General features: G+C 42.9%; 2 protein-coding genes across 5 annotated transcripts in view; one reads left to right on the forward strand and one right to left on the reverse strand.

Annotated features, from left to right (window-relative positions):
* Positions 1–7,223, reverse strand: part of LOC111959525 (ganglioside-induced differentiation-associated protein 2-like) — a 55,557-nt gene extending 48,334 nt beyond the window's left edge. For 3 of the 4 annotated variants that reach the window (XM_070437536.1, XM_023981137.3, XM_023981138.3), the window contains exon 1: positions 5,244–5,407. In XM_070437536.1, the coding sequence (XP_070293637.1) occupies positions 5,244–5,407 (164 nt within the window). Of the gene's footprint in view, positions 1–5,243; positions 5,408–6,775 lie in introns of those variants that run through there. The other variant, XM_023981139.3, reaches the window with a different exon arrangement.
* A 4,290-nt stretch (positions 7,224–11,513) lies between these two features.
* wdr3 (WD repeat domain 3) lies at positions 11,514–25,802 on the forward strand. Its single transcript, XM_023981260.2, has 24 exons — positions 11,514–11,591; positions 12,383–12,584; positions 12,865–13,074; positions 13,213–13,331; positions 14,506–14,584; positions 15,132–15,227; positions 15,388–15,486; positions 16,591–16,692; positions 16,836–16,933; positions 17,166–17,267; positions 17,350–17,580; positions 17,775–17,868; positions 17,971–18,072; positions 18,256–18,338; positions 18,529–18,724; positions 18,893–18,993; positions 23,434–23,545; positions 23,785–23,919; positions 24,037–24,087; positions 24,180–24,248; positions 24,365–24,508; positions 24,628–24,800; positions 25,411–25,504; positions 25,593–25,802. The coding sequence occupies exons 2-24, from the start codon at positions 12,411–12,413 to the stop codon at positions 25,746–25,748; spliced, it is 2,820 nt and encodes a 939-aa protein (XP_023837028.1). The 5' UTR covers positions 11,514–11,591; positions 12,383–12,410; the 3' UTR covers positions 25,749–25,802.
* The last annotated feature ends 299 nt before the right edge of the window (positions 25,803–26,101 follow it).

The following is a 26,101-nucleotide window of genomic DNA, read 5'->3' on the forward strand; positions in this document are numbered from 1 at the left end:
CGGCTGACAAAATGTCATGACCGCCACAGCCCTAAGTGTTTCATATCGAGAGATTGACTGCATCACTTCTTGTCTTTGTGAGAGGTATTGACATGTTGAAGCACTGAACTCATGCTAGCAGTAAAATCTGATTTTAAAAAACAACACCTCACGGAACACGGACTGTGACGAGACACACACACACACATTCCAACAAACTCTACACACACTGTAATATTGTACATTTTATATTGTATGATGTATTGTTTTATTTAGGATGTAGGCTATTGTTTTAGAATGATGTATTGATTTATTCCTGTTTGGACCCCAGGAAGAGTAGCCGCTCCCATGGCAGCAGCTAACGGAGATCCCAATAAATACATAAATGGCTGCGTTTATACAGGCAGCCCAATTCTGATATTTTTTCCCACCAATTCATCTTTTGACCAATCACATCAGATATTTTTCAGAGCTGATCTGATTGGTAAAAAGACAAATTACTAAAAAAATATCAGATTTGGTCTGCCTGTGTAAACACCGCCTATGTAACACAACAGTTTAAGTTAGCCTACATGTGTGTTTAAAGTGAGGATCCTGCCCATAGGGCTTTGTCCAGCTGCATAAGGGTAACTACTCAAGCAGCGTGACTACTGGGTCATATGACATCCTAAGGCAGGGCTAGCCAACCCTGTTCCTGAAGAGCTACAGTCCTGTAGGTTCACACCAACCCTAATCTAGCACACCTGATTCTAATGATTAGTTTGTTGATAAACTGAATCAGGTTAGTTAAAATTGGGCTGAAGCAAAAACCTACAAGCCTGTAGCTCTCCAGGAACCGGGTTGGAGAGACTTTTCTCAATGACTATGAAAAAGAATGAAACTTCAAAAACCTTTATTTTGGACGTCAAATCAGAAGGCAGCTGTGCTACTTAGGTTTATGTATTTACAAGCAAAACACACACACGATCAAGATTACGGTGAAACACGTCTGTTTCACTTCACTAAAATGCTTCAGGTAGCAAAACAAGCTATGGAAAAATCATATTGCTATGGAAAAATCATAATTGCGTCCTCACTTGCTTGGCAAATTACTGCAGTTCTACTTCAAAAAGGTTGGATGTGAATGAGCTAAGTGTCTTAGGCCTTGTTGTACACACTTGTGGTTAAAGGAGAAGTGCACAGCCTCATTTTTCATCAATGCTCTCTGTCAAATCACAGTTATGCCAAGACAGCAAGAACCAGTGTCTGGAATGTGTTTCATGTGACACTCGTTCTACAACACCTTGCTAGCGAGTAGCTAGTGTAACCAACTCTCAGCAACAACACCAGGCACAGTCTCACGTTTGACAGCCCGCAGTACTTGTAACTAGCGTTAGATGTAATCCATATCCTGGCCATCTGATTGTTAAACAGAAGCCCATTTTCACTAGAGTAGCTATTTCCCAAACAATATGTGCAGTGCAATCAAGGCTACAGTGTCGTCTGGGAAATTCGTTTTGCGCCGGGTGGGCGGGGTTAGCTCATTTGACTAGTCAATTAGTCTTTCAAGGAGATGTCTCCGCCCACCAATGGCACTGGGCCACGCAAAACTAACTCGCCCAGTATTTTCCGTGAAAAGAGTGCCACCAAGTGTTAATAGGCAAAAGGGGGCATTCATTTTTTACATAATTGTAATCCAATCCCTCAAGTAAGTAATGATGCAGTCACTTACCAAACTCTGTTTTGGACAAGTGACTTTATGACCAAAATTATTCTATTTACACTTTGTAGTCAATTGAGATACTATAATACATGTTTCTGACTTGTATCGATTATGACTTATATCGATGCCACATAGGCCATTTTCAAAACAAGTTTGTTTTCAAGGGCAGTTGACCTTTAACATTTTAAGCAAGTGACACTTGTGGTGATCCTTGCTCAAATGGAGTGCAAGTCAATCAAGACACTGTGTCAACTCCTGAAAATTAAGACAAAACAAGAGCAGAAAAGTGCTTCTCCTAAGACCTGTGTAAAAAGGACCAAGTTCAGTCCAGAGATCTGTTCCTTTAACTGCAGCAGGAATTGGGGCAGCCTGGGTACAAATGTCTTACTGAGAGACTCCTACCAGTGGAACCTCTGAACACATCATGTGCTCAGCCGCCACAACAAAGAGGATTTATAAGGTAGAGGCTAGAATGATGGGGGTGGGAGAGAGAAAGAGTGTGTTTATTGAGGGGGGTGATCCACAGTGGTGCAAGAACAGGATAACAAGGCACAAGAAGCCAGGGCTACACCTTGAGACCTTATAGCCGTCAACAAACGCATTTGATATGAGTTTGACAATAACGATTGTGAGAGAAAAGGAGAGAAACCCTGTGATGGAGGGAAAAAAAGAGAGAGACCAAGAGATAGAAGTGGTATTAGAGCAGTCCTTCTCAAATAGTGGGGCGCGCCACCCTGGGGGGCCTCGGAGCGATGCATGTGACCCCGGGGAACATGCTTTTTTTTGCCGCAGGGAGTAGTTTTTTTTTGCACCGAACAAGAGCACACAGCACAGAACAGGATATATGAAGTGCAGATAACAAACCCTTGAGACACCATGGAAAAATATTTAACAGGGATGAAAAGAAAGGCGGAGAGCGACGGAGATAATGAGACAAACGTAAGTCTCCCGAAAGCTAACGCTTCGCACACACCGACTGCGTCATTGCATCACTGCTGCATAACATTTTGCGCAGCTAGGCAACTATACTGATGCAGGTACCTTTTGCAAATGGTCGCATGCGGTTGACCATGGAGGAGAGAATCATTTTCGCAGTATCCTCAAAACCGTGTCTTTTTGACACAACTGCTGACAGCTACAGGGACATAAACACAAAAAATGCTGCTTGGAGACAAGTGTCCACGATAGTAGGATTGCCAGGTCAGTTTAGTAGTGGCTTGTGGCTAGATGTGGCTATGTTAGCGTTAGCTAGCAGACCCACCACAGACCTGCGCTTTCGGCGGGGGCTGGTCCGCGGCCCCACAGCGCGATCAAGACCACCTTCCTCAACGTTGGTCTCATTGTTGAAGAGCCTACTCTGCTATCTTTACTATTTATTATTGCATTTCGCTCCAAAACTGCATTTGAGGGAAATTATATTATAGGCTCTCACAATTAATTTGAGGATGTCATCGAATAAATAAAATATCTTGGCAAATAAATGTATAAAAAATGTAAAGAAATTATGCAATCAAACTGTTTTTTGTAATCACAAATTTTTACTGAATGTGTATGCAAAAAAAACCCGCCATTCATATTTTGCTACTTTCTGTCAAGTCCCACTCATACAATTGATGCATACGTTCGATTTATCGAACGTATGCACCACACAGAACGCACTGCAACTGCCTCTGCAACGCAATGCTGCAAGGCAAATGCAGCGTTCCATTGGAAATGAATGTACTTCTGGTGTATCGAAACGCCAATGACGCAGTCGGTGTGTTCGAGTAACGCTTCGAAACACACGGCTGCGTCATTGCATCACTGCTGCATAACATTTTGCGCAGCTAGGCAACTATACTGATGCAGGTACCTTTTTGCAAATGGTCGCATGCGGTTGGACACATGGAAGAGAGATAATTTTCGCAGTATCCTCAAACCGTGTCTTTTTGACACAACTGCTGACAGCTACAGGGACATAAACACAAAAAAATGCTGCTTGGAGACAAGTGTTCACGATAGTAGGATTGCCAGGTCAGTTTAGTAGTGAGCTTGTGCTAGATGTGGCTAGTTAGCGTTAGCTAGCTAGCTACCTAGCCAATGAGGTGTGTGTGAAAGAAATAGTCAAATAAATATAAATAACCATCTCTGGACCACACAGACCTGCGCTTTCGGCGGGGCTGGTCCCGGCCCAACAGCGCGATCAAGACCACCTTCCTCAACGTTGGTCTCATTGTTGAAAGAGCCTAAGCTGCTATTTTGACTATTTATTATTGCATTTTGCTCCAAAACTGCATTTGAGGGAAATTATATTATAGGCTCTCACAATTAATTGTGGATGTCATCAAATAAATAATATACTTGGCAAATAAATTAATAAAAAATGTAAATAATTCTCCCTCAAACTGTTTTTATTATGTTATCACACCTTTTTTTTTTTACTGCATATGTGTGCAACAAAACTTGAACATTCACATTATGCTATTCTCTGTCAAGTAAATCTACGCATACAATTTGATGCATACGTTCGATAAATCGAACGTATGCATCACACAGAACGCACTGCAACTGCCTCTGCAACGCAATGCTGCAAGGCAAACGCAGCGTTCCTTGGAAATGAATGTCCTTCTGGTGTTTCGAAACGCAAAACGCAGCCGGTGTGTTCGAAGCGTAAGACGAGGAAATATGACGACGCGTATGTAGCGCTTGGCTTTCACTGTGACTACGGTGGGAGACGAGGAAAGACCGGTATGTTTACTGTGTCTAAAAATGTTGACAGCATGAAGCCAAATAAATTAAGGCGTCACTTAAAAGACATTACACCCCAATCACGCTGATAAGCCGCTTGAGTTTTTTCAGTGAAAACGTGCCGAATATTGCCAACAATCGTCCCGCTTTGTGAATGCTACTTCAGTAAACCAGCGAGCATTGCTGGCATCATAAGGTGGCGTACCAAATTGCTCAGTGCAAAAAAAAACACTCCATAGCAGAGGAGCTGATACTGCCTGCAGCATTAGACATGGTCTCTGTCATGCTGGATGACGCAAGTGCTGCAAAAATAAAAACAATGACTTCCTCTTTTTTTTTTTTTTTTTTATCAACACAAATTGTTTTATTCATTTTTGTTTTATAGGTCAGTGTTTCATATATTGTGCTCCTGAGTTAATGTTGCTGATCAATTTGAATGTATTATTATTTATTGATTATATTTAATTATATTTTTCAGTATCAAATGGTCCCAAAAAATTTACAGTTTAAATAAGGCTTGATTTTTTTTTTAAATTTCAGGCAAATTGATGCACTTTAAGTATTTTCTGTTACAGACTAAAAAACAATGTTAATAAAGTTATTCTTTGTTGTAAGTTGATCTATATTTCTTTCTTTTTTCTTTAATGTTAATAAGGATACAATGTTATGCAGAGGTGTACTTAACAATTTTATAGACAAATTATATTATTTACAGTCGCGGCGGAGAGTTGGGGGGCACGAAATGTTTACTTCTTCCTAGGGGGGGGCATAACAGAAAATAATTGAGAAGCACTGTATTAGAGACAGAGGTCCAGTGTGCATGTGTGCGACTCACTAGAGCACTATTTTCCTGTTGATGTCCTCTCTGTAGGGGAAGGGGGATAGGAAGGCCTGCTGGCTGACGTTGTACTCCTTCTCTCCCTCAGGGTCCGGCTGCCACTCCCAGGTGGACAGAGTCTGGACCTCCACAAACTGAGAGCGTGCTCCCAGAGGATCCATTCCTGCACTGGTCTGCACCTCAATGCTCGACACTGCAAACAAAGCCAGAGAAAGACTTTAAAGTGTATTTTCAGTGTCCACATCCAGGAGCCAAATAGGAAGGAAGGGAAAGGGGGATACCTAGTCAGTTGTACAAGTGAATGCATTCAACGGAAATGTGTCTTCCGCATTTAACCCAACCACTCTCCTGAGTGACACAGCAGTCTAAGGCACTGCATCCCAGTGCTAGATGCGTCACTATAGACACCCTGGTTTGAATCCAGGCTGTATCCCAACCGGCCGTGACTTCGAGTCCCATAGGGCGGCACACAATTGGCCCGGGTTTGGCTGGTGTAGGCCGTCGTTGTAAATAAGAGTTTGTTCTTAACTGACTTGCCTAATTAAATAAAAAGGTTAAATTTAAAAGTAAAAAAAAAAACTCTAAATCAGCATCTATGACAAGGACCAACAGACAGTCACAATTGGTGATTACATGCGTGTTTCAGTGTTCATAATTAAGTAGGCTTGGCAATATAAAACCCATTTTGTAAAGCAAAAGCATTTTAGCACAATCAAAGAAAGGCTTTGACTGACAGTTTAAAAATAGCTTCCAGTGTCTAGAGTCAAGACAGTAACAAACCATCCCGTTTTCAGTACTTCTAACCTCTAGTATACAGCCTGAAAATGAAGCCTCACATAATGAATGTACTTGTGTGAGGTTAGCTGGCAGTTAATAAAGAAAATTGGGTGAAACAGGCAAGCAAGGTCTGGCTCCGTTTTTTCCAGACCCTGCAGCTATGTAAGACTGTGTTGTCGAGACTATCAGCTAACTACATAACGTTACCATGTCAACACCTATGACTGAGGGCCTCTGTCTAACGTTAGATTGGCCGCTTTCTAGGAACGGTTCCGTTTTGGAGCGTATGACACGAGGGGAGGACATTACTGTGAAGTGAACCTAAACAGACAGGGAATTCAAAAGCACCATAAGGACGTATTGAAATGCAGAATGAAGATAAACATATAACTAGTTAGTCTATATTTTTGTTGACTGCAGTATGGTCAACTACACTTGACGAACAATACTATTCCTCCCACATTTCCCAGTGTTTTTGCTTGTGCGACTACTCATATTAAGGTATTACCATTTTAATGGTTAAATATTGGAAAACATCTAATTATGAAAAAACGAAATATGTCATAATCACCAACCACGGAGCTCGACCTCAGTTGACCATCACATACCCAGTGTAGCGTTTGCTTTCTTTTACCTTTGATTCGCAAATTATCTGCTAGCACGGCAGAAAATAGTAGCATGCCCGAAAAGGGAAAGGAATTTAAAGATGTGTCTATATATCAGGAAGCTACAGGAGAAAATGTTACACCTACCCGTTTTCCTTTGTCCACGAATCTATTAGTTGTCGACTTCGAGCAGGACAGAATTACAAAACGCGAAGAATACAGGGTGTGTTCGTGATGTTCTTAACATCACAAACATGGCAAAACTCGATTTGATAAAGCCAATTCCCATCGTACTGTCACGTTTACTACAGTTTGGTGAGTTCCTGATCAGCTGATTCGCGACAGAGAGGAAGACGCGAAGCGAGAGGGTTCACTCTGCCCAAAATCTGTCCACTAAAACAAGACCGCGAAGTAGTGATTGATGCACTTCGGATGAATCGTGTGGTGAATGAAGAAAAAGTGAAGAGTCCATCTGTGCTTTTGTTTTTTGAGCCCGAGTGGCGCAGCGGTCTAAAGCACTGCATCTCAGTGCTAGAGGGGTCAATACAGACACCCTGATTCGAATCCAAACTACCTGTCCTCCATGACACCTACACCACCGATGTCACAGGAAGGCCAAAAAGATCATCAAGGACAACAACCACCCGAGCCACTGCCTGTTCACCCCGCTATCATCCAGAAGGCGAGGTCAGTACAGATGCATCAAAGCTGGGACCGAGTGACTGAAAAACAGCTTCTATCTCAAGGCCATCAGATTGTTAAAACAGCCATCACTAACATTGAGTGGCTGCTGCCAACATACTGACTCAAATCTCTAGCCACTTTAATAATTAAAAATTGGATGTAATAAATGTGTCACTTTAAACAATGCCACTTTATATAATGTTTACATACCCTACATTACTCATCTCATATGTATATACTGTAGTCTATACCATCTACTGCCTATGCTGTTCGGCCATCGCTCAGCCATATATTTATATGTACATATTTTTATTCATTCCTTTGTTGTTGTGAAATTGTTAGATTACTTGTTAGATATTACTGCATGGTCGGAATTAGAAGCACAAGCATTTCGCTACACTCGCATTAACATCTGCTAACCATGTGTATGTTACCAATAAAATTCGATTTGATTTGATTTGAAGGGTGAAAGAAAATGAGGTGGCCAAAGTCAGGTATGTCCAGAGCATTTCATATGCAACAGCTGTTAAAAGGGTTGAGGGTTTGAATGGTTAACCTGAAGAGTCCATGGTGGTAGATAGATCTTCACTGCAGGCTGCAGGGGTTGCCTTTCACCAGCAGGATCCTGACATTTTAAAGGTTAAGAAGGTGGACTTTGTGGCCTTTATAGCTATGGTGATGAATGGAACTGCCAAGGTGGAGAGAAGGTCCAGGAAGATAGAAATCATTGTGGATGAGGCGGAGCGGTTCCTGGGGCTGAAAGATATCTTGGCGAAGCAGTTACATGGAATATTGTCACAAGCCGTACCACCCTCTCAGGCCCTAGAGCCCGAGAAGAGAGATATGGAGATTTGAAAGAAGGAAGTAGTGGGAGTTTTGTTTAGTTTTGTCAATGTACTATTTTTATTTGGGTGGATTAAGTTAATTTCCCTATTACGTATGGATTTTCTTTTTACCTGGTTTTGGTTTACACATTTTTGGGTTGTAGTCCGCCATAAAACCCACAGAAGAAGATTGCGAAGTGAGGAATTTTTCTATGGAGGTCAATGAGAGAATGTCGAATTTGGTTTAAAAAAAATTATTGCTTATTTGCTACATGAGGCTTAATTGATTGAATGGAAGTTTCGTAATGTTAGGTTGTCACGAATACATTGATAAACATGGATGCATGTGGCATTTTCTCAACTTTACTTTTTCCACATTTTGTTGTGTTACAGCCTGAATTCAAAATTGAATAAATATTTTTTTTCAATATACATATTTTTTTGTATTAATACACAATACCCTATAATGACAAAGTGAAAACATGTTTTTAGAAATTTGTCCAAATTTGTTGAAAATGAAATAAAATAATATCTCATATATATATAGGTATTCACACCCCTGAGTCAATACTTCGTAGAAGCACCTTTGGCAGCAATTACAAATGTGAGTCTTTCTGGGTAAGTGTCTCAGGGCTTTCCACACCTGGATTCTACAACCTTTCCCAATTATTATTTAAAAATTCTTCAAGCTCTATCAAATTGATTGTTGATCATTGCTAGACAACCATTATCAGGTATTGCCGTAGATTTTCAAGTAGATTTAATTAATCCTATCACGTTCAACTATGTAACCATTGGCCTCATGGTGAAATCCCTGAGCGGTCTCCCTCCTCTCCGGCAACTAAGTTAGGAAGGATGCCTGTATCTTTGTAGTCACTGCGAGGCATTGGAAAAAAGAAAACCTCCCCGGTCTTTGTGATTGAATCTGTACGTGAAATGCACTGCTTGACTGAGGGACCTTACAGATAATTGTATGTGTTGTGGTATAGACATTATGTAGTCATTCAAAAATCATGTTAAACACTAGTTTGAGTCCATGCAACTTATTATGTGATTTTTTAGCACATTTTTACTCCTGAACTTATTTAGGCTTGCCATAACAAAGGGGTTGAATACTTATTGACTCAAGACATTTCATCTTTTAGTTTTTAATTAATTTGTAAAATTCAAGTGGTGTGAATACTTTCTGAAGGCATTGTATATCTGCCCTCTCACTGGCTAGAATCTCAGAGTTTCTAAACCCAGAGGTGCATCATTGCGAGACTAAAAGCCAATTTATGCTTGATCCGAAATGTGTTTGGAGGCTCCGTGTGGAGGGTGTGAAGCAATTGCGTAGTCTCAGTAGGCACACAGAGGCCAATTTATGCTTGATTTGAAAATATGGAATGGTGGGTGTGACGCAATTGCGGAGCCGCCGGGGGAATGCAGAGGCCAAATTGAGGTCCATACCGCATTTTATAACAATGCGCAGGGCTCCGTATAGCTCTGCATTGACATGATTGGTTGACGGTAGATGGGGTCGGGAGGTCCTGTATGAACACAAACTAACTTCCTTGACAACTTCCTTCACAACAGTGTGATTTGAGGGCCCATGACAAATATTTTCAGCCTCCTGAAGGGGAAGAAGCGTTGTTGTGTCCTCTTCACTAATTTATTGATGTGTGTGGACCATGATACTGTAGATCCTTAGTGATGTGGACACTGAGGAACTTGAAGCTCTCGACCCGTCGATGTGAACTAGAGCCCCGTCGATGTGAATGGGGGCGTGCTCGCCCCTCTGTTTCCTGTAGTCCACGTTCAGCTCCTTTGTCTTGCTGACGTTGAGGGAGAGGTTGTTATCCTGGCACCACACTGCCAGATCTCTGACCTCCTCCCTATAGGCTGTCTCATCGTTGTCGGTGATCAGGCCGACCACCGGTGTCGTCGGCAAACTTAATGATGGTGTTGGAATCGTGAGCTGCCACGCAGTGGTGGGTGAACAGGGAGTTCAGGAGGGGACTAAGCATGCACCCCTGAGGGGGCCCCGTGTTAAGAGTCAATGTGGCAGATGTGTTGTTGCCTACCCTCACCACCTGGGGGGCGGCCCGTCAGGAAGTCCAGGATCTAGTTGCAGAGGGAGGGGTTCAGTCCCAGGGTCCTTAGCTTAGTGGTGAGCTTGGAGGACACTATGGTGTTGAACACTGAGCTGTAGTCAATGAACAGCATTCTCACATAGGTGTTCCTCTTGTCCAGGTGGGAAAGGGCAGTGTGGAGTGCAATAGAGATTGTGTCATCTGTGGATCTGTTGGGGCGGGATGCGATGTAGAGTGGGCCCAGGGTGTCTGGGATGATGGTGTTGATGTGAGCCATGACCAACCTTTCAAAGCATTTCATGGCTACAGATGTTGTAGGAAATTAGCTGTAACTGCAATTTTTTTCTCTCCGCCCCATGGCAAAATGTTTAGAATTGTAGAAAACTTGCTATTAACTCTATGGAAGCCCAATAATCCATCCCACCAAAACAGTCTGAAATTTCAAACAGCTCTTACACTAAACATAATATTCACAATTTCACCGTTTTATTCCAACCTCATAGTGTGGAAATATAAAACACAGGAACATCACGTTTTTGATTACACTGGCCTTTAAAACTGCAACATTTTCTCTATTCCACATGGCAAAATGTGTAGAATTGTAGGAAATTTACTTTAAAACTTTTCTCACCACCGTCACGAGGGGGGGCACTGAAATGTTTTACCGCGAGGTGAGAGGACCCCAAACCAAATCTTGCTTCATACTGTACTGTCTTGCTAGAATGGTCCCACCTGATCTCGCCTCCTCCCGCCTGTCTTCCATCTTTGAGGACATGTATTTCCATTGTTAGAGCGGTCACTCGACTATCTTGTCAATATGAAATAAAATCTTTGTTCAAGACAAATAACACACCTATCCCTCCGTACAAGACACACACACACAAAATATTACGGAATAATGGCTAGGGACTCACGATAAATCACAACATTTGTGTAATACGCATAGGCCAACGCCACTCAGAGGAGCGTTTGGAATTGTATGTAAATCCTCGAGAGAGTTTTATATATTGTCGGTAAATTTAGGCATTTAGATATGGTCAAATATATGGCTGAGGAGATATTTTCTGTAAATCAACAACACAATACCCATTATACAGACTAAAGTAATGGATACATATAAAAGTCCATGTGATTGATTGTTAGTTTCATATATTGCAGTTGAACACAACCATAAGTACAATACTCAGGTAACACTTTTTTTATTTTATTTTTTATATACGCATTGTCGTATCTGCCTTTCTGCAATTTCAGAGACATCAATGTGTGCTATGTGTTTGTGTTCGACCAACTGTGTTTGATTAGTAGGGTCTTCCTCGTGTGCCTAGAAGTCAGAAAACATCACTGGCTGGATGCCTCAATCTAGGAATTAGCAACATTATTCAAGTAAGATTAACAATTGGGAAAAGTATACATCATAAATGTGTAAACGAAACGGTTATCAATCAGTCACAAAATATGTTTTGCTTGTTTTACTGTGTCATTTAGTTGGTTTTCACAATGCTATGGAACACCACGTGGGCCTAACAAAGCTAGCGACATAGCTAACCAGCTATTGCAGCGGGACTTGGCTATGGTCACTGGATCTCACAAAGTCTTCGAACAAATGCAGTTCTCAGAAATGATTTAGCTAGCTATTACAGTAGTACTAGTAACTGTTGTATACATTGTTTTGTATGTTGTAGCTGTAATGTAGCCTGGTCCCAGATCTGTGTGTGCTCTTGCCTAACGTTAACGCTACTCCTTTGCTGTCCTTGGCTATGGTCTCACATGGTCACTGGATCTCACCAAGTCTAACAAATGTAGTTGTCAGAATTGACTTAGCTAGCTAACTATTACAGTACTACTAGTAACTGTTGTATACATTGTTTTGTAGCTATAATGTAGCCTGGTCCCAGATCTCTTTGTGCTCTTGCCTGACGTTACTCCTTGTCAAGCCAAACAGGACAATTCCATAAGGAGTTTTTAGCAAGGGGCAGAAACAGATTGGCATCCTGGCTTGCTATAATGCACATTGTACACTTGTTTCACCGTTTAGCCTACATAATGCTGATGCACTTGCCCTTCTGTAATGCATTGAAGTCAGAAGGGCTAGCTGATGCTCCAGTTGTCATTCCTTGTCTGTTCTCCAATCCATCATCATATGATATTCATCATCACTGTCTCATTCTCCCTAGCCTGTGATATTGCCCTGATCTTGTGACCATGGGGTTGACCAAGCAGTACCTGCGCTATGCTGCCAGCGCCGTGTTCGGAGTAATTGGGAGTCAGAAGGCCAACATCGCCTTTGTCACCATGCGAGGAGGGGAGAGAGGACGCTTTGTGGCTGTGGCTGCCTGCGAGCATGTCTTCATATGGGACGTGCGTAAAGCTGAGAAGGTGAGAGACTTGGGATGATCTATTCATGTAGGGTTGACTCAGTGGATTTGTCAGTAGGCTACTGCTGCTGTCATAGCCGATATCAGGGTCATCATTGCTGACAGTGCTCTTATAATTGGGTCTGAAATGTCTTAACCCATGGCTGTCAATAACTCAAATAAGATGACTTGGCCAGTGATACCAAGTTGTAACTGTATATATCACCAGTATTTCCTCATAGTGAGAGATGACATATTAGGTTAGATGTCTTCCTTTGAAACTGTCCTATCCTCTGTCCCAGGTTCTTATTCTCAAGGGGAACAAGCACGAGGTGACGTACCTCTGCCCCTCCCCCGATGGCGTCCATGTTGCCGTGGGTTACGAGGACGGGGCTGTGCGCATCTTCAGCCTATTGAACGGCGAGAGCAACGTGTCCTTCAACGGGCACAAGTCCGCAGTCACTGTGATCCGCTACGATACTCTCGGTTCTCGGCTGGTGACCGGATCCAGGGTAAGAACAGAACTATGCTGCCATAGAGATGGCAAGGTCCCCAGGGATGTCCACTGTCCTGACGTCATGGTTAAGCTAAGGCGTTTGCATTCAAAATATGGTTAGTAATATGCCTATTATTATCTCTTTTCCTTTCAGGACACGGATGTGATTGTGTGGGATGTGATCAACGAGTGTGGTCTGTACCGACTGAAAGGACACAAAGACGCTGTCACACAGGCCCTGTTCCTCAAAGACAAGAATCTCCTGGTCACCAGGTAGTACATCACTCATATGTAGGGCTCTGACTTTCTGTCTTAGCCCTTGGTACTATTACGGCGTTGGCATACTCCCTTAAAGGTGCTGAACAGTCAGTCTGAAAATTACTTTTTCTCCCATGGCTAACTACCAGGAAGTTTGAAAAGACAGGCTGATTGGGCAGGGATCTTATATTCATGAGCTCGACTTGACTGACAGCTCTTTGAAACGCCTATGTCGAGGAACTTGGATGCGGTGTTGCAGTAAAATCATCTCAAGCTAATTTGGTGATACATAAAGCAACTCAAACAACATTGAAATTGCATCAATGATATCACTTTTTTTTTATATATATCTCCCATTTATATTTATCTCCCATCTCTTGTAATGCGGTTCACAGTAGCGCTGATGGATGCGGTTCACAGTAGCGCTGATGGATGTGTTGACTTGACAACTGCTTCAGAGTTGTGAATGACCCCCCCCCCCCCTTTTTCCATGCTGGTTGAATATCATGTTACCATTGGTGTATTAATATGAGAGTTAAGGTGATGTCACCTTGTCCCCTTAATAATGAATCCAAGTGTTTGACATGGGGGGAGGGGACCAGTAACTTTATGATCAAACTTCATCAATGTAGAAGGAAGTCATGTTTCATACTGTGGTTAGGTTTCCTTCAAATATCTTCAAATTTAATGAAAAAAATGATTTTGACTGTTCATGATCTTTAAAAGACCGCTGCTCAAATTTATTTTTTAGACGCCGTAGCCAGTATACACTTCCTCAAAAAAAAAAAAAGTCATTAATTGATGTTTTTGTAGAGGAGATCTTTGTTGTGTAATTTTACATCTAACTAAGATGTTTGGTGCAGTATTTCTCAATTGAAAAAATGTGCATGTGAATACTTTATTGAAGAATCCCTACTGTTGACCAATCACCAACGAAGGTGCGTAGCCTTCGGCTACCGACTTTGTCTTGCCTCGAGAAAAAATGTTGTTTGCACGAACAGCTGAAAACACTTGCCGAAGACCAAAACTAACAACTTCACAAAATGTCAGAATATATGCATGAATTGTTTTGGGAAGCATTCGGACGCCTTTTGTGTTCTAGCGTTGAAAGACGAGGAGCGCAGGTTGGATACCAGCTAGGGAAAGTTACACCCCCCGATGTCTGAATGGTCTTTGTTGTTTTCTCCAGCTCCAAGGACAGCTTTGTAAAGTGGTGGGACCTGGACACCCAGCACTGCTTTAAGACCATGCTGGGACATCGCAGTGAGGTGAGTGCTCCTGCCTATCTTAACATTTGATTGTCACGTGTTGTTGACATTGGATGGTGTACTAAGAGTTGATTGGATCTCTTGTCTGATTAGTTAGTCATTTTTGAGAGACACTTATCTGATTAGAGAGAGACCGCAGGAGCGGTAGAGATACTCTTAATGATCGGCTATGAAAAGCCAACTGACATTTACTCCTGAGGTGCTGACTTGCTGCACCCTCGACAACTACTGTGATTATTATTATTTGACCATGCTGATCATTTATGAACATTTGAACATCTTGGCCATGTTCTGTTATAATCTCCACCCGGCACAGCCAGAAGAGGACTGGCCACCCCTCATAGCCTGGTTTCGCTCTAGGTTTCTTCCTAGGTTTTGGCCATTCTAGGGAGTTTTTCCTAGCCACCGTGCCTTTCCAACTGCATTGCTTGCTGTTTGGGGTTTTAGGCTGGGTTTCTGTACAGCACTTTGAGATATCAGCTGATGTACGAAGGGCTATATAAATACATTTGATTTGATTGGATCACCTTGGTTGTGTGTTTGTCAGGTTTGGGGCATGGCACTGCTGAACCAAGAGAGTAGATTGATTACAGGCTCAGCCGACAGTGAGCTCCGGGCCTGGGACATCAACTACCTACAGGAGGTAATCACAGGGGAGCTACAATGAGCCTTCTACACACATAACTACATATTTTAGACAATAATGAAAAAGTCTAAAATATCTTATCTGAATAAAATGCTAGTTGAGTCCTCTCTCTCTCTCTCTCTCTCTCTCTCTCTCTCTCGGTTTGTTCGTCTTTCAGGGCAGAGAGGCTGGTGAACCGAAGGAGAAGAAAGGAAAAAGCCTACTTGATGATGATGATGATGATGAGGAGGAAGCTGTGGACGAGACCCCTGAGGAGGTAGGACAGACCATGATCCTCTACAGGGCAAAACACCATAATTGGTTACCTGCAGCACAAGTGAATCAGTTCATCTATAAAATAACTCTGAAGAAGTATAGTAGCTAGTAATGAATGGCATATGTAACGGTAGCTAACACTGTTCCGTACAGATTTTGTGTACCGCTGCATTCAAACGAGGCTGCGATGAAAACTAATGGGACTGAGCGACTGTTGGCATCAAAATTCGGGGTGTAAACTACGTTTCTATTCAAGCGTTGATTGACATGGTAATAGACCAATAGTTTTTGAGAAAAGTTGAAAAAATCAGACCCCTCTGACGCTGTACGATACATTGTGACGTATCTTGACGTATTGTACAACGCATTATGCAACACGTGTGTCGTACAGCCTTTCCACCAGGGGTAGCACTTCTCTCGCAGATTAAAAACAAGAAAGTGTAAGGGAAAGGGGAATGGATACCTAGTCAATTGTACAACTGAATGCATTCATTGTTTGCGTCATCACTGCAAGCCATCATGACTCAAAAGCCGGTGACAGCCGCTGTTTACTTCTGAAGATAACTTTAGCGTCGCCCTAAAAACCCGATTCAAATTCGGCATAAACCTTCAAATAGGTATGTGATGACTCATTATATAAACTCTTTATAGTGTTTTATTACAATTTTAGAGGTGATCAGTTGGACAAATCGGGTGAAAAAAGCAGTTTCCCCATACGATATATCTCCCCTTTCACTATTACTCAGTAGCCTTCACTTCCCCACCCGCCATTTTTAAAAAGACCCGACGGAGCTCCATTGCCTTCGTCAATCATATGCCCGTCTCTGTATGATTGACGAATGCAATAGAGCTCCGTCGGGTCTGGAAGGTCTCGTCATTGATTTGGCTGGTAAGAGGAGAAATTGTGCCTTACAATGGTATTCATATTACAGTTGTAAGTATATATATTTTTTGGTCACGTGTACGGAACACTGTCAAGTACGGAAGTTTGTTAGTTATCGTTGCTGTCTAATAGCATATGTATCTGAAACCTGTGTGTTTCATACTTTTCCCTCTTGCCCTCTTTCCCTCGCCCTCTGTCTGTCTCTCTTTCTCTCACACACAGAGGATCTTGAGTTGTAAGAAAGCTGGCTCTTTGCTGAGAGAGGCCAGGGACAGGGTAGTCTCCATGACTACCGATGCCAATGCCAAGGTCCTGGCGTGCCATGTAAGTATTGACCTTTTAATGTTGGTACAGTCTTACTTACCCTCCAGTCATATTGATTTATTGTCATACATTTCTCAGATCACTAATGTAATGTGTATTCTTCCCTCTGATCTTTCCTCCTTTTCCACATCCTTCTCTCTTAGGGCTCAGACACAGTGCTGGAGGTGTTCAGTGTGCTGCCGGAGGACGAGGTGGAGAGGGTGATGGCCAAGAAGCTGAAGAAAGCCAAGAAGAAGGCCAGGTATGTTGCACACAGTAGAGATCACACTGTTACCTCAGCCACGGCAGGGACCAGTCTGCAGATAGCCCAAGTTGGGCCAGACAGATACTGCAAAGCCTTCAGAGATTATTTGAAATAATAAAATGTGTAATCTAATTCCAATCAAACTAAATACTTCCAATGTTTATAAATACAGTTATGTTGATGAAATTGGTGAAATGTAAAGATGAGGTGCTGCTGCCCCCTGGTGTAGGGATGCGCAGCATGCAGAGGATGCCCCAGAGCCTGTGGTGGAGAGGAAACTGGCAAATGAGATTGTGAGACTAACCAACATCAAGGCCTCCGCCAATATCAGGTACACAGCAACACACACACGTGCACTCTCTCACACACTCAATCAATCAACCAACCAACATTTAGTGTCATGTATATCCCAGATGGGTGGACTGCCTGATGTGTGCGGGTGGGGAGTTGAAGGTAGCCATGCTGCTCCAGAACAACACAGTGGAGACCTACAGCCTCAAGACGTCTGACAAGAATCCCACGGGCACTAAGACCTCCCGGCTCACCCTGGGAGGCCACCGCACCGATGCCCGCACGCTGGCCTTCAGCTCAGACAACATCGCTGTCCTCTCCGCCTCCGGGGACACCGTCAAAGTCTGGAACAGGTGGGAAAGTCAGGTCACACAGGACTGACCTGACCGTGTGGTTTCACTGTACAAGTTAAATCTAGTTCACTAAGCTGGCTTTCCAACATCTTTTAAAGGAGACACATGTTATGACACCTAGACACATACTGTATTATGAGCAGTTTTCTACATTCTGATTGGGTGTCTAACGGGAAGTCTCTACCCCATCACAGGTCTACCCTGCAGGTGATTCGCACCATGGCGTGTGACTACGCCCTCTGCTCCCTGTTTGTCCCTGGAGACAGGCAGATCATCCTAGGAACCAAGGTAACACGCATACACACACTAACGTACACCAAACTACTGTAGATGTGTATTATCCAGTATTAAGCTATTGTGTGTAACCCAGGCTAATCTTCTCTCTATCAGAGTGGTAAGATTCAGATCTTTGACCTGGCATCAGGTACCCTCCTGGAGACTGTCGACGCCCATAACGGAGCTTTGTGGTCCCTCTGTCTGTCTCCTGATCAGGTACTGTCTGTATCTGCCTCTCTCTGTCCATGTTCAACATCATCCACAATACATGTAGTGTACAACTCCATAGGCCCATTATCTGTAGACAAAAGCCCATAAAATATTATAAATTTAAAAAAACAAAAAACATTCCCATTTGCTCTGACTGTTTATTTGACTGTAATTATGTGATTTCCTCAGAGGGGGATAGTGACTGGCGGGGCTGACAAGACTGTGAAGTTCTGGGAGTTTGAGCTGATTAAGGACGAAGACGCTGCACAGAAGTAAGCCATGCTTTATTCCTTCTGTTTCACATAGTGTCAATAACTCTTAGAATACTATTTCATACTAGAGGCAACTAGTTTTATGCCCAGTCAGGCTGCACGCTGTTATTCAAGTGAGCTTTTATCAAGTGAGCACTTGACTGGAGTTTCTGTTTACTCTGCTCTAATTGTTTGTGTGTGTGTGTTGCAGGAGGCTGACGGTGAAACACATGCGTACACTGCAGCTGGATGAGGATGTGTTGTGTGTGAAATATTCTCCTGACCAGAGACTGTTGGCTGTCTCCCTGTTGGACTGCACCGTCAAGGTCTTCTACACAGACACACTCAAGTTCTTCTTGTCTCTGTATGGACACAAGCTGCCTGTGCTCTGCCTGGACATCTCTCATGTGAGTACCGGTACTCATCCTAGCAACCCCAAACTAAACGAAAAACGAATGTAATGAGTGACAGTAGATGAAAATGGAATGTGCATACTTGAGTGTGTGTTGGTTAAAGTTGCTGCGTGTATGTTTTCAATCTGTCTTGACTCTGAATGTTACTTGTCCTTCTCTCAGGACAGTGCTTTGATAGCAACTGGCTCTGCAGACAGAAACGTCAAGATCTGGGGTCTGGACTTTGGGGACTGTCACAGATCTATGTTTGCCCATGATGACAGGTACAGAAAAAATACAACATATATTATATATACACACACAGTTGCAAGAAAAAGTATGTGAACCCTTTGGAATTACCTGGATTTCTACATAAATGTGTCAAAAAATGTGATCTGATCTTCCTCTTAAGTCACAACAATAGACAAACACAGTGTGCTTCAACAAATACCACAGCAATTATTGTATTTTTCTTGTCTATATTGAATACATAATTTAAACATTCACAGTGTAGGTTGAGAAAAGTATTTGAACCCATAGGCTAATGACCAAAAAGCTAATTGGAGTCAGAACTCAGCTAACCTGGAGTCCAATCAATGAGATGAGATTTGAGATGTTGGTTAGAGCTGCCCTGCAATATAAAAAACACTCACAAAATCTGAAGCATTGCCTGATGTGAACCATGTCTTGAACAAAAGAGTTCTCAGAAGACCTAAGATTAAGAATTGTTGACTTGCATAAAGCTGGAAAGGGTTACAAAAGTATCTCTAAAAGCCATGATGTTCATCAGTCCACGGTAAGACAAATTGAGAAAGTTCAGCACTGTTGCTACTCTCCCTAGGAGTGGCTGTCCTGCAAAGATGACTGCAAGAGCACAGTGCAGAATGCTCAATGAGGTAAAGAAGAATCCTAGAGTGTCAGCTAAAGACATACAGAAATCTCTGGAACATGCTAACATCTCTTTGACGAGTCTACGATACGTAAAACACTAAACAAGAATGGTGTTCATGGGATGACACCACTGAAGAAGCCACTGCTGTCCAAAACAACATTGCTGCATGTCGGAAGTTCGCAAAAGAGCACCTAGATGTTCCATAGCGCTACTGGCAAAATATTCTGTGGACGGATGAATCTACAGTTGAGTTGTTTGGAAGGAACACACAACACTGTGTGGAGAAAAAAAGGCTCAGCACACCAACATCAAAACCTCATCCCAACTGTAAAATATGGTGAAGGGAGCACCATGGTTTGGGGCTGCTTTGCTGCCTCAGGGCATGAACAGCTTGCGATCATTGATGGAAAAGTGAATTCCCATGTTTATCAAGACATTTTGCTGGAGAATGTAAGGCGATCTGTCCGCCAATTGAAGCTCAACAGAAGTTGGGTGATGCAGCAGTACACCGACCCAAAACACAGAAGTAAAGTATAAATTCCCTGTCTTAGGTCAGTTAGGATCAACACTTTATTTTAAGAATGTGAAATGTCAGAATAATAGTAGCGAGAATGATTTATTTCAGCTTTTATTTTTTTCATCACATTCCCAGTGGGTCAGAAGTTTACATACACTCAATTAGTATTTGGTAGCATTGCCTTTCAATTGTTGAACTTGGGTCAAACGTTTCGGGTAGCCTTCCACAAGCTTCCCACATTAAGTTGGGTGAATTTAGGCCCATTGCTCCTGACAGAGCTGGTGTAACTGAGTCAGGTTTGTAGACCTCCTTGCTCGCACACGCTTTTTCAGTTCTGCCCACACATTTTCTATAGGATTGAGGTCTGGGCTTTGTGATGGCCACTCCAATACCTTGACTTTGTTGTCCTTAAGCCATTTTGCCACAACTTTGGAAGTATGCTTGGGGTCATTGTCCATTTGGAAGACCCATTTGCAACCAAGCTTTAACTTCCTGACTGATGTCTTGAGATGTTGCTTCAATATATCCACATAATTTTCCATCCTCATGATGCCATATATTTTGTGAAGTGCACCTGCAGCAAAGCACCCCCACAACATGATGCTGCCACCCCCGTGCTTCACCGGATGGTGTTCTTCTGCTTGCAAGTCTCCCCCTTTTTCCTCCAAACATAACGATGGTCATTATGGCCAAACAGTTATATTTTTGTTTCATCAGACCAGAGGACAGACCAAAAAGTACAATCTTTGTCCCCATGTGCAGTTGCAAACCGTAGTCTGGCTTTTTTATGGCGGTTTTTGAGCAGTGGCTTCTTCCTTGCTGAGTGACTTTTCAGGGTATGTCAATATAGGACTCGTTTTACTGTGGATATAGATACTTTGTACCTGTTTCCTCCAACATCTTCACAAGGCCCTTTGCTGTTGTTCTGGGATTGATTTGCACTTTTCGCACCAAAGTACGTTCATCTCTAGGAGACAGAACGCGTCTCCTTCCTGAGCGGTATGACAGCTGCATGGTCCCATGGTGTTTATACTTGCTTACTATTGTTTGTACATATGAACATGGTACTTTCAGGCATTTGGAAATTGCTCCCAAGGATGAACCAGACTTGTGAAGGTCAACAATGTTTTTTCTGAGGTCTTTTCTGAGGCTGATTTCTTTTGGTTTTCCCATGATGTCAAGCAGAGAGGCACTGAGTTTGAAGGTAGGCCTTGAAATACATCCACAGGTTCACCTCCAATTGTCTCAAATTATGTCAATTAGCCTATCAGAAGCTTCTAAAGCCATTACATCATTTTCTGGAACTTTCCAAGCTGTTTAAAGGCACAGTCAACTTCGTGTATGTAAACTTCCGACCCACTGGAATTGTGATACAGTGAAATAATCTGTCTGTAAACAACTGTTGTAAAAATGACTTGTGTCATGCACACAGTAGATGTCCTAACCGACTTGCCAAAACTATAGTTTGTTAACAAGAAATTTGTGGAGTGGTTGAAAAATGAGTTTTAATGACTCCAACCTAAGTGTATGTAAACTTCTGACTTCAACTGTATATGTGTATGTAATAAACCCAGGGGAAAAAGAAATGTCCTCTCACTGTCAACTGCGTTTATTGTCAATATATTTGTATGAACATAACAAAATTCAACAACTGAGACATAAACTGAACAAGTTCCACAGACATGTGACTAACAGAAATGGATTAATGTGTACTTGAACAAAGGGGTGGTCAAAATCAAAAGTAACAGTCAGTATCTGGTGTGGCCACCAGCTGCATTAAGTACTGCAGTGCATCTCCTCATGGACTGCACCAGATTTGCCAGTTCTTGCTGTGAGATGTTACCCCACTCTTCCACCAAGGCACCTGTAAGTTCCAGGATATTTCTGTGGGGCAATGGCCCTAGCCCTCACCCTCCGATCCAAAAGGTCCCAGACGTGCTCAATGGGATTGAGATCCGGGCTCTTCGCTAGCCATGGCAGAACACTGACATTCCTGTCTTGCAGGAAATCACGCACAGAACGTGCAGTATGGCTGGAGGGTCATGCCAGGATGAGCCTGCAGGAAGGGTACCACATGAGGGAGGAGAATGTCTTCCCTGTAACGCACAGCGTTGAGATTGCCTGCAATGACAACAAGCTCAGTCCGATGATGCTGTGACACACCACCCAGACCATGACGGACCCTCCACCTCCAAATCGATCCCGCTCCAGAGTACATGCCTCGGTGTAACGCTCATTCCTTCGACGATAAACCCGAATCCGACCATCACCCCTGGTGAGACAAAACTGCGACTCGTCAGTGAAGAGCACTTTTTGCCAGTCCTGTCTGGTCCAGCGATGGTGGGTTTGTGCCCATCTGCGATGTTGTTGCCGATGATATCTAGTGAGGACCTGCCTTACAACAGGCCTACAAGCCCTCAGTCCAGCCTCTCTCAGCCTATTGGGGACAGTCTGAGCACTGATGGAGGGATTGTGCGTTTCTGGTGTTACTCGGGCAGTTGTTGTTGCAATCCTGTACCTGTCCCGCAGGTGTGATGCTCAGATGTACCGATCCTGTGCAGGTGTTACACGTGGTCTGCCACTGCGAGGGCGATCAGCTGTCCGTCCTGTCTCCCTGTAGCGCTGTCTTAGGCGTCTCACAGTACGGACATTGCAATATATTTCCCTGGCCACATCTGCAGTCCTCATGCCTCCTTCCAGCATGCTAAAGGCACATTCACGCAGATGAGCAGGGACCCTGGGCATCTTTCTTCTGGTGTTTTTCTGTCAGTAGAAAGGCCTCTTTCGTGTCCTAAGTTTTCATAACTGTGACCTTAATTGCCTACCGTCTGTAAGCTGTTAGTGTCTTAATGACCGTTCCATAGGTGCATGTTCATTAATTGTTTATGGTTCATTGAACAAGCATTGGAAACAGTGTTAAAACCCTTTACAATGAAGATCTGTGACGTTATTTGGATTTTTACAAATGATCTTTGAAAGACAGGGTCCTGAAAAAGGGACGTTTTCTTTTTTTGCTGAGTTTATATATATTAATATGAATATAGAATATACTGCAAGAACACATCATCCTAAGCTGTCAGCCATATGGTCAGTGTAAATGGCTGTGTGGAAGCTTGACCAACGGTCTTGAATGATATAATTTAATAGATGTTGGCTCCACTCTCCCCATTTCCAGTAAAATATTTAATTTAATCTCCAGTTTCAGAAACACTGTCCTTGTTAGCTGCCTCTGACCGATGACATCACCCCATCTGCTCTTTCATGTCGCTGTTTTTGTTCCATTTCTCATCTGTTTTTTTCTCTCTCTTTTCTCAGCGTCATGTTCCTTCAGTTTGTCCCCAAAACCCATCTGTTCTTCACAGCGGGGAAGGACAAGAAGATCAAACAGTGGGACGCAGACAAGTTTGAGCACATCCAGACCTTAGAGGTGACATTCACTCCCATGCTGTTAGCTACATTTCACATATGGAGACGAGGCCTAGAATTCATGATAACATTTTGGGGAATATTGATAAGTGACATAACCAATTACCTAAATGCTCTTTCTTTCCCATTGGAGGAATTACGTTTCCCTGCCTTAATTGACTAAATCGAAAATGGATTTGACCCCACCCCTAGTGTTGACCTTTTAACCGCTGACCCATGTGTGTGACGTGCTATCCTCAGGGTCACCATCGGGAGGTTTGGTGTCTGGCCATCAGTCCTAACGGGGACCACATTGTGTCCTCGTCCCACGACAAGTCCCTGAGGCTCTGGGAGAGGACCAGAGAACCCATCATCCTGGAGGAAGAGAGGGAGATGGTGGGTAGTGGTGCCCCAGAAACATGCTCTGTCTGTGGGTAAAAGGGAAGGGAGATAGTGGACACCAATCAGGTTTTATCTTGGAACTTTTTCACCATCTCAAATGTTTTTCTTTAGGAGAGAGAGGCTGAGTTTGAGGAGGGCATGGCCAAAGGGGATGAGCCTGTGGTAAGTGCTGACTTTATTTCAAACCAGTGGAAATGAAAATGTTTGTTTTCTCAGTGTCGTTCAGTCTCGCTGATGTCTCGTGTGTCTCACAGGTTCCAGGAGAGATCAAAGATGCGGAGGCAGCACCAGCGGCGAAGAAAACCATAGAGACAGTCAAAGCTGTGAGTCTCCATGTCAAGTAACTAGACTGCAGAGATGGAGAGGTTGTGTGTGTGTGCACGTTCGGATAGGTATGTGTGTGTGTAGTTTGTAATGGCTGGTGTGTGTGTCTCTTCAGGCTGAGCGTGTCATGGAGGCTCTGGAGCTGTACAGAACAGAGAGCAGGAAAATGGAGGAGCATCAGATAGCCTGCCAGTCAGCCGGAAAACAGTTGCCTCCACCTAAGGCCAATCCTATCCTTGTGGCCTTTGGAAACGTTTCTGTAAGTTTTTAATTCCTTCTGAAATGATCATAATACATGCATTGCCCAGGGTACTAGTTATGTTCCTTACTAATCTATCATGTTAACTTAGTAACCACATCCTCCTGCCTCTCTTGCAGCCGTCTCGCTACGTCTTGGACGTAATAAAGAAGGTCCGGTCCAGTGAGCTGGAGGTGTCTTTGCTGGTCCTGCCGTTCCCCTACATTCCAGACCTGCTGTCACTCTTCAACTGCTATGTCCAGGACGGCCTGGAGGTGGAGCTAGTGTGCCGTTGTCTCTTCTTCCTGCTCAGGTATGCTAGCCTCTGACGCCAGGCTTCTCAAGTAGTGTGAAAACCTGGAGAAGTTCTCCTCAGGAAGAGGTGGAGTTTAGATTCAAACTAGTGACACGTTGCCACTTATCAAACCAATCAACTATTTTGAATGGGTGAAGTTCCAAAAAGATGTGCTGTTTCTGAATAATTTTCTGGCTTGCAACAAGGTAGCTACCATAAGATAAAACAAATGACACTGCATAGGCTAATAAAACTTTGTCTGACACATGGTAGGAAAACAAGGAAATGCCTCTCCTGAAGGGAAACGTAATTTCTACTCCGAGCCAATAAAATGTGAGCGTTAACAGCCAGTGCTTCCTTTCAATCGCTAAAGTTCTCCAGACTTACAATAGTCCAGTCAACACGACGAGATTTAGAAGGATGACCCCTTGAGACTACGGTTATGCTAACAAACAACCTCGCACCAATCATAAGTGTTTGTTACTCAGTTTGTGTGTTTCTCACATATGCAAACAACCTCACACAAGTGCGTGTCTGGTGTCTCTAAGGTACCTGAAGTATGAGCGTGAGTAGATGAGCCTAAAGTAGTGTGTCAGGGTCAGTCTTCACTGCTTGTCCTTGTCTCCAGAATCCACTTTGGCCAGATCTCTAGTAACCAGATGCTGCTGACCGTCATAGACGAGCTGAGAATCAACACCATCTCTAAAGTCAGAGATATCAGGGTGAGACTAATCAGAAAATATAGAAAATGTACTCTAAAGGCTAATGATCCTCAAGTCATATAAAACTGTATCTCTTCTTCTGCTCCAGGATGTTCTGGGATTCAACAGTGCTGGTCTCCAGTTCCTCCAGAGGGAGGTCGAGAGCAAAGAGGAGGTCATGTTTTTCGCGGATGCCACCGGTCTCCTTAAAGAGAAGAGGAGGAAGAGGAAGAAGAGAGAGAGAGCTATTCTCACTATTGCCTGAATCACCACAGGATTATATATATATATATATATACTTATATAATATAATATATATATATATATATATATATATAGATATATATATATATATATATATATATATATTATATATACACATCCCACATCATGACCAGTAGGCTACTGCAAGGGTGGCCTTAAGCAGGGAGATTTACACTGTTAGTTTTATATCTGAACTGTTATAGGATCCTGATAGGACATAACACTGTTGTTCAATGACATGCTTCATTTCCCAAATAAACTGTGTCTGAGTTACTCATGTCAAGCCTCGCTTCCTCAGGTTTTACAGAACGCCTGTGAATTAATAAATCCACTGTGCCCTAACTCAAGTCAAAA

This window comes from Salvelinus sp. IW2-2015, linkage group LG36 (assembly GCF_002910315.2).
Source record: "Salvelinus sp. IW2-2015 linkage group LG36, ASM291031v2, whole genome shotgun sequence".
In the NCBI taxonomy this organism is placed as follows: domain Eukaryota; kingdom Metazoa; phylum Chordata; class Actinopteri; order Salmoniformes; family Salmonidae; genus Salvelinus; species Salvelinus sp. IW2-2015.

What these genes read in the sequence shown, in the direction of transcription:
- wdr3 (XM_023981260.2), top strand. Translation starts at nt 12,411, where the DNA reads ATGGGGTTGACCAAGCAGTACCTGCGCTATGCTGCCAGCGCCGTGTTC. An exon ending in ACCGTCAAAGTCTGGAACAG is followed by an intron (nt 17,581 to 17,774) that starts GTGGGAAAGTCA and finishes ACCCCATCACAG; the next exon opens with GTCTACCCTGCAGGTGATTC. An exon ending in TCTGTCTGTCTCCTGATCAG is followed by an intron (nt 18,073 to 18,255) that starts GTACTGTCTGTA and finishes TGATTTCCTCAG; the next exon opens with AGGGGGATAGTGACTGGCGG.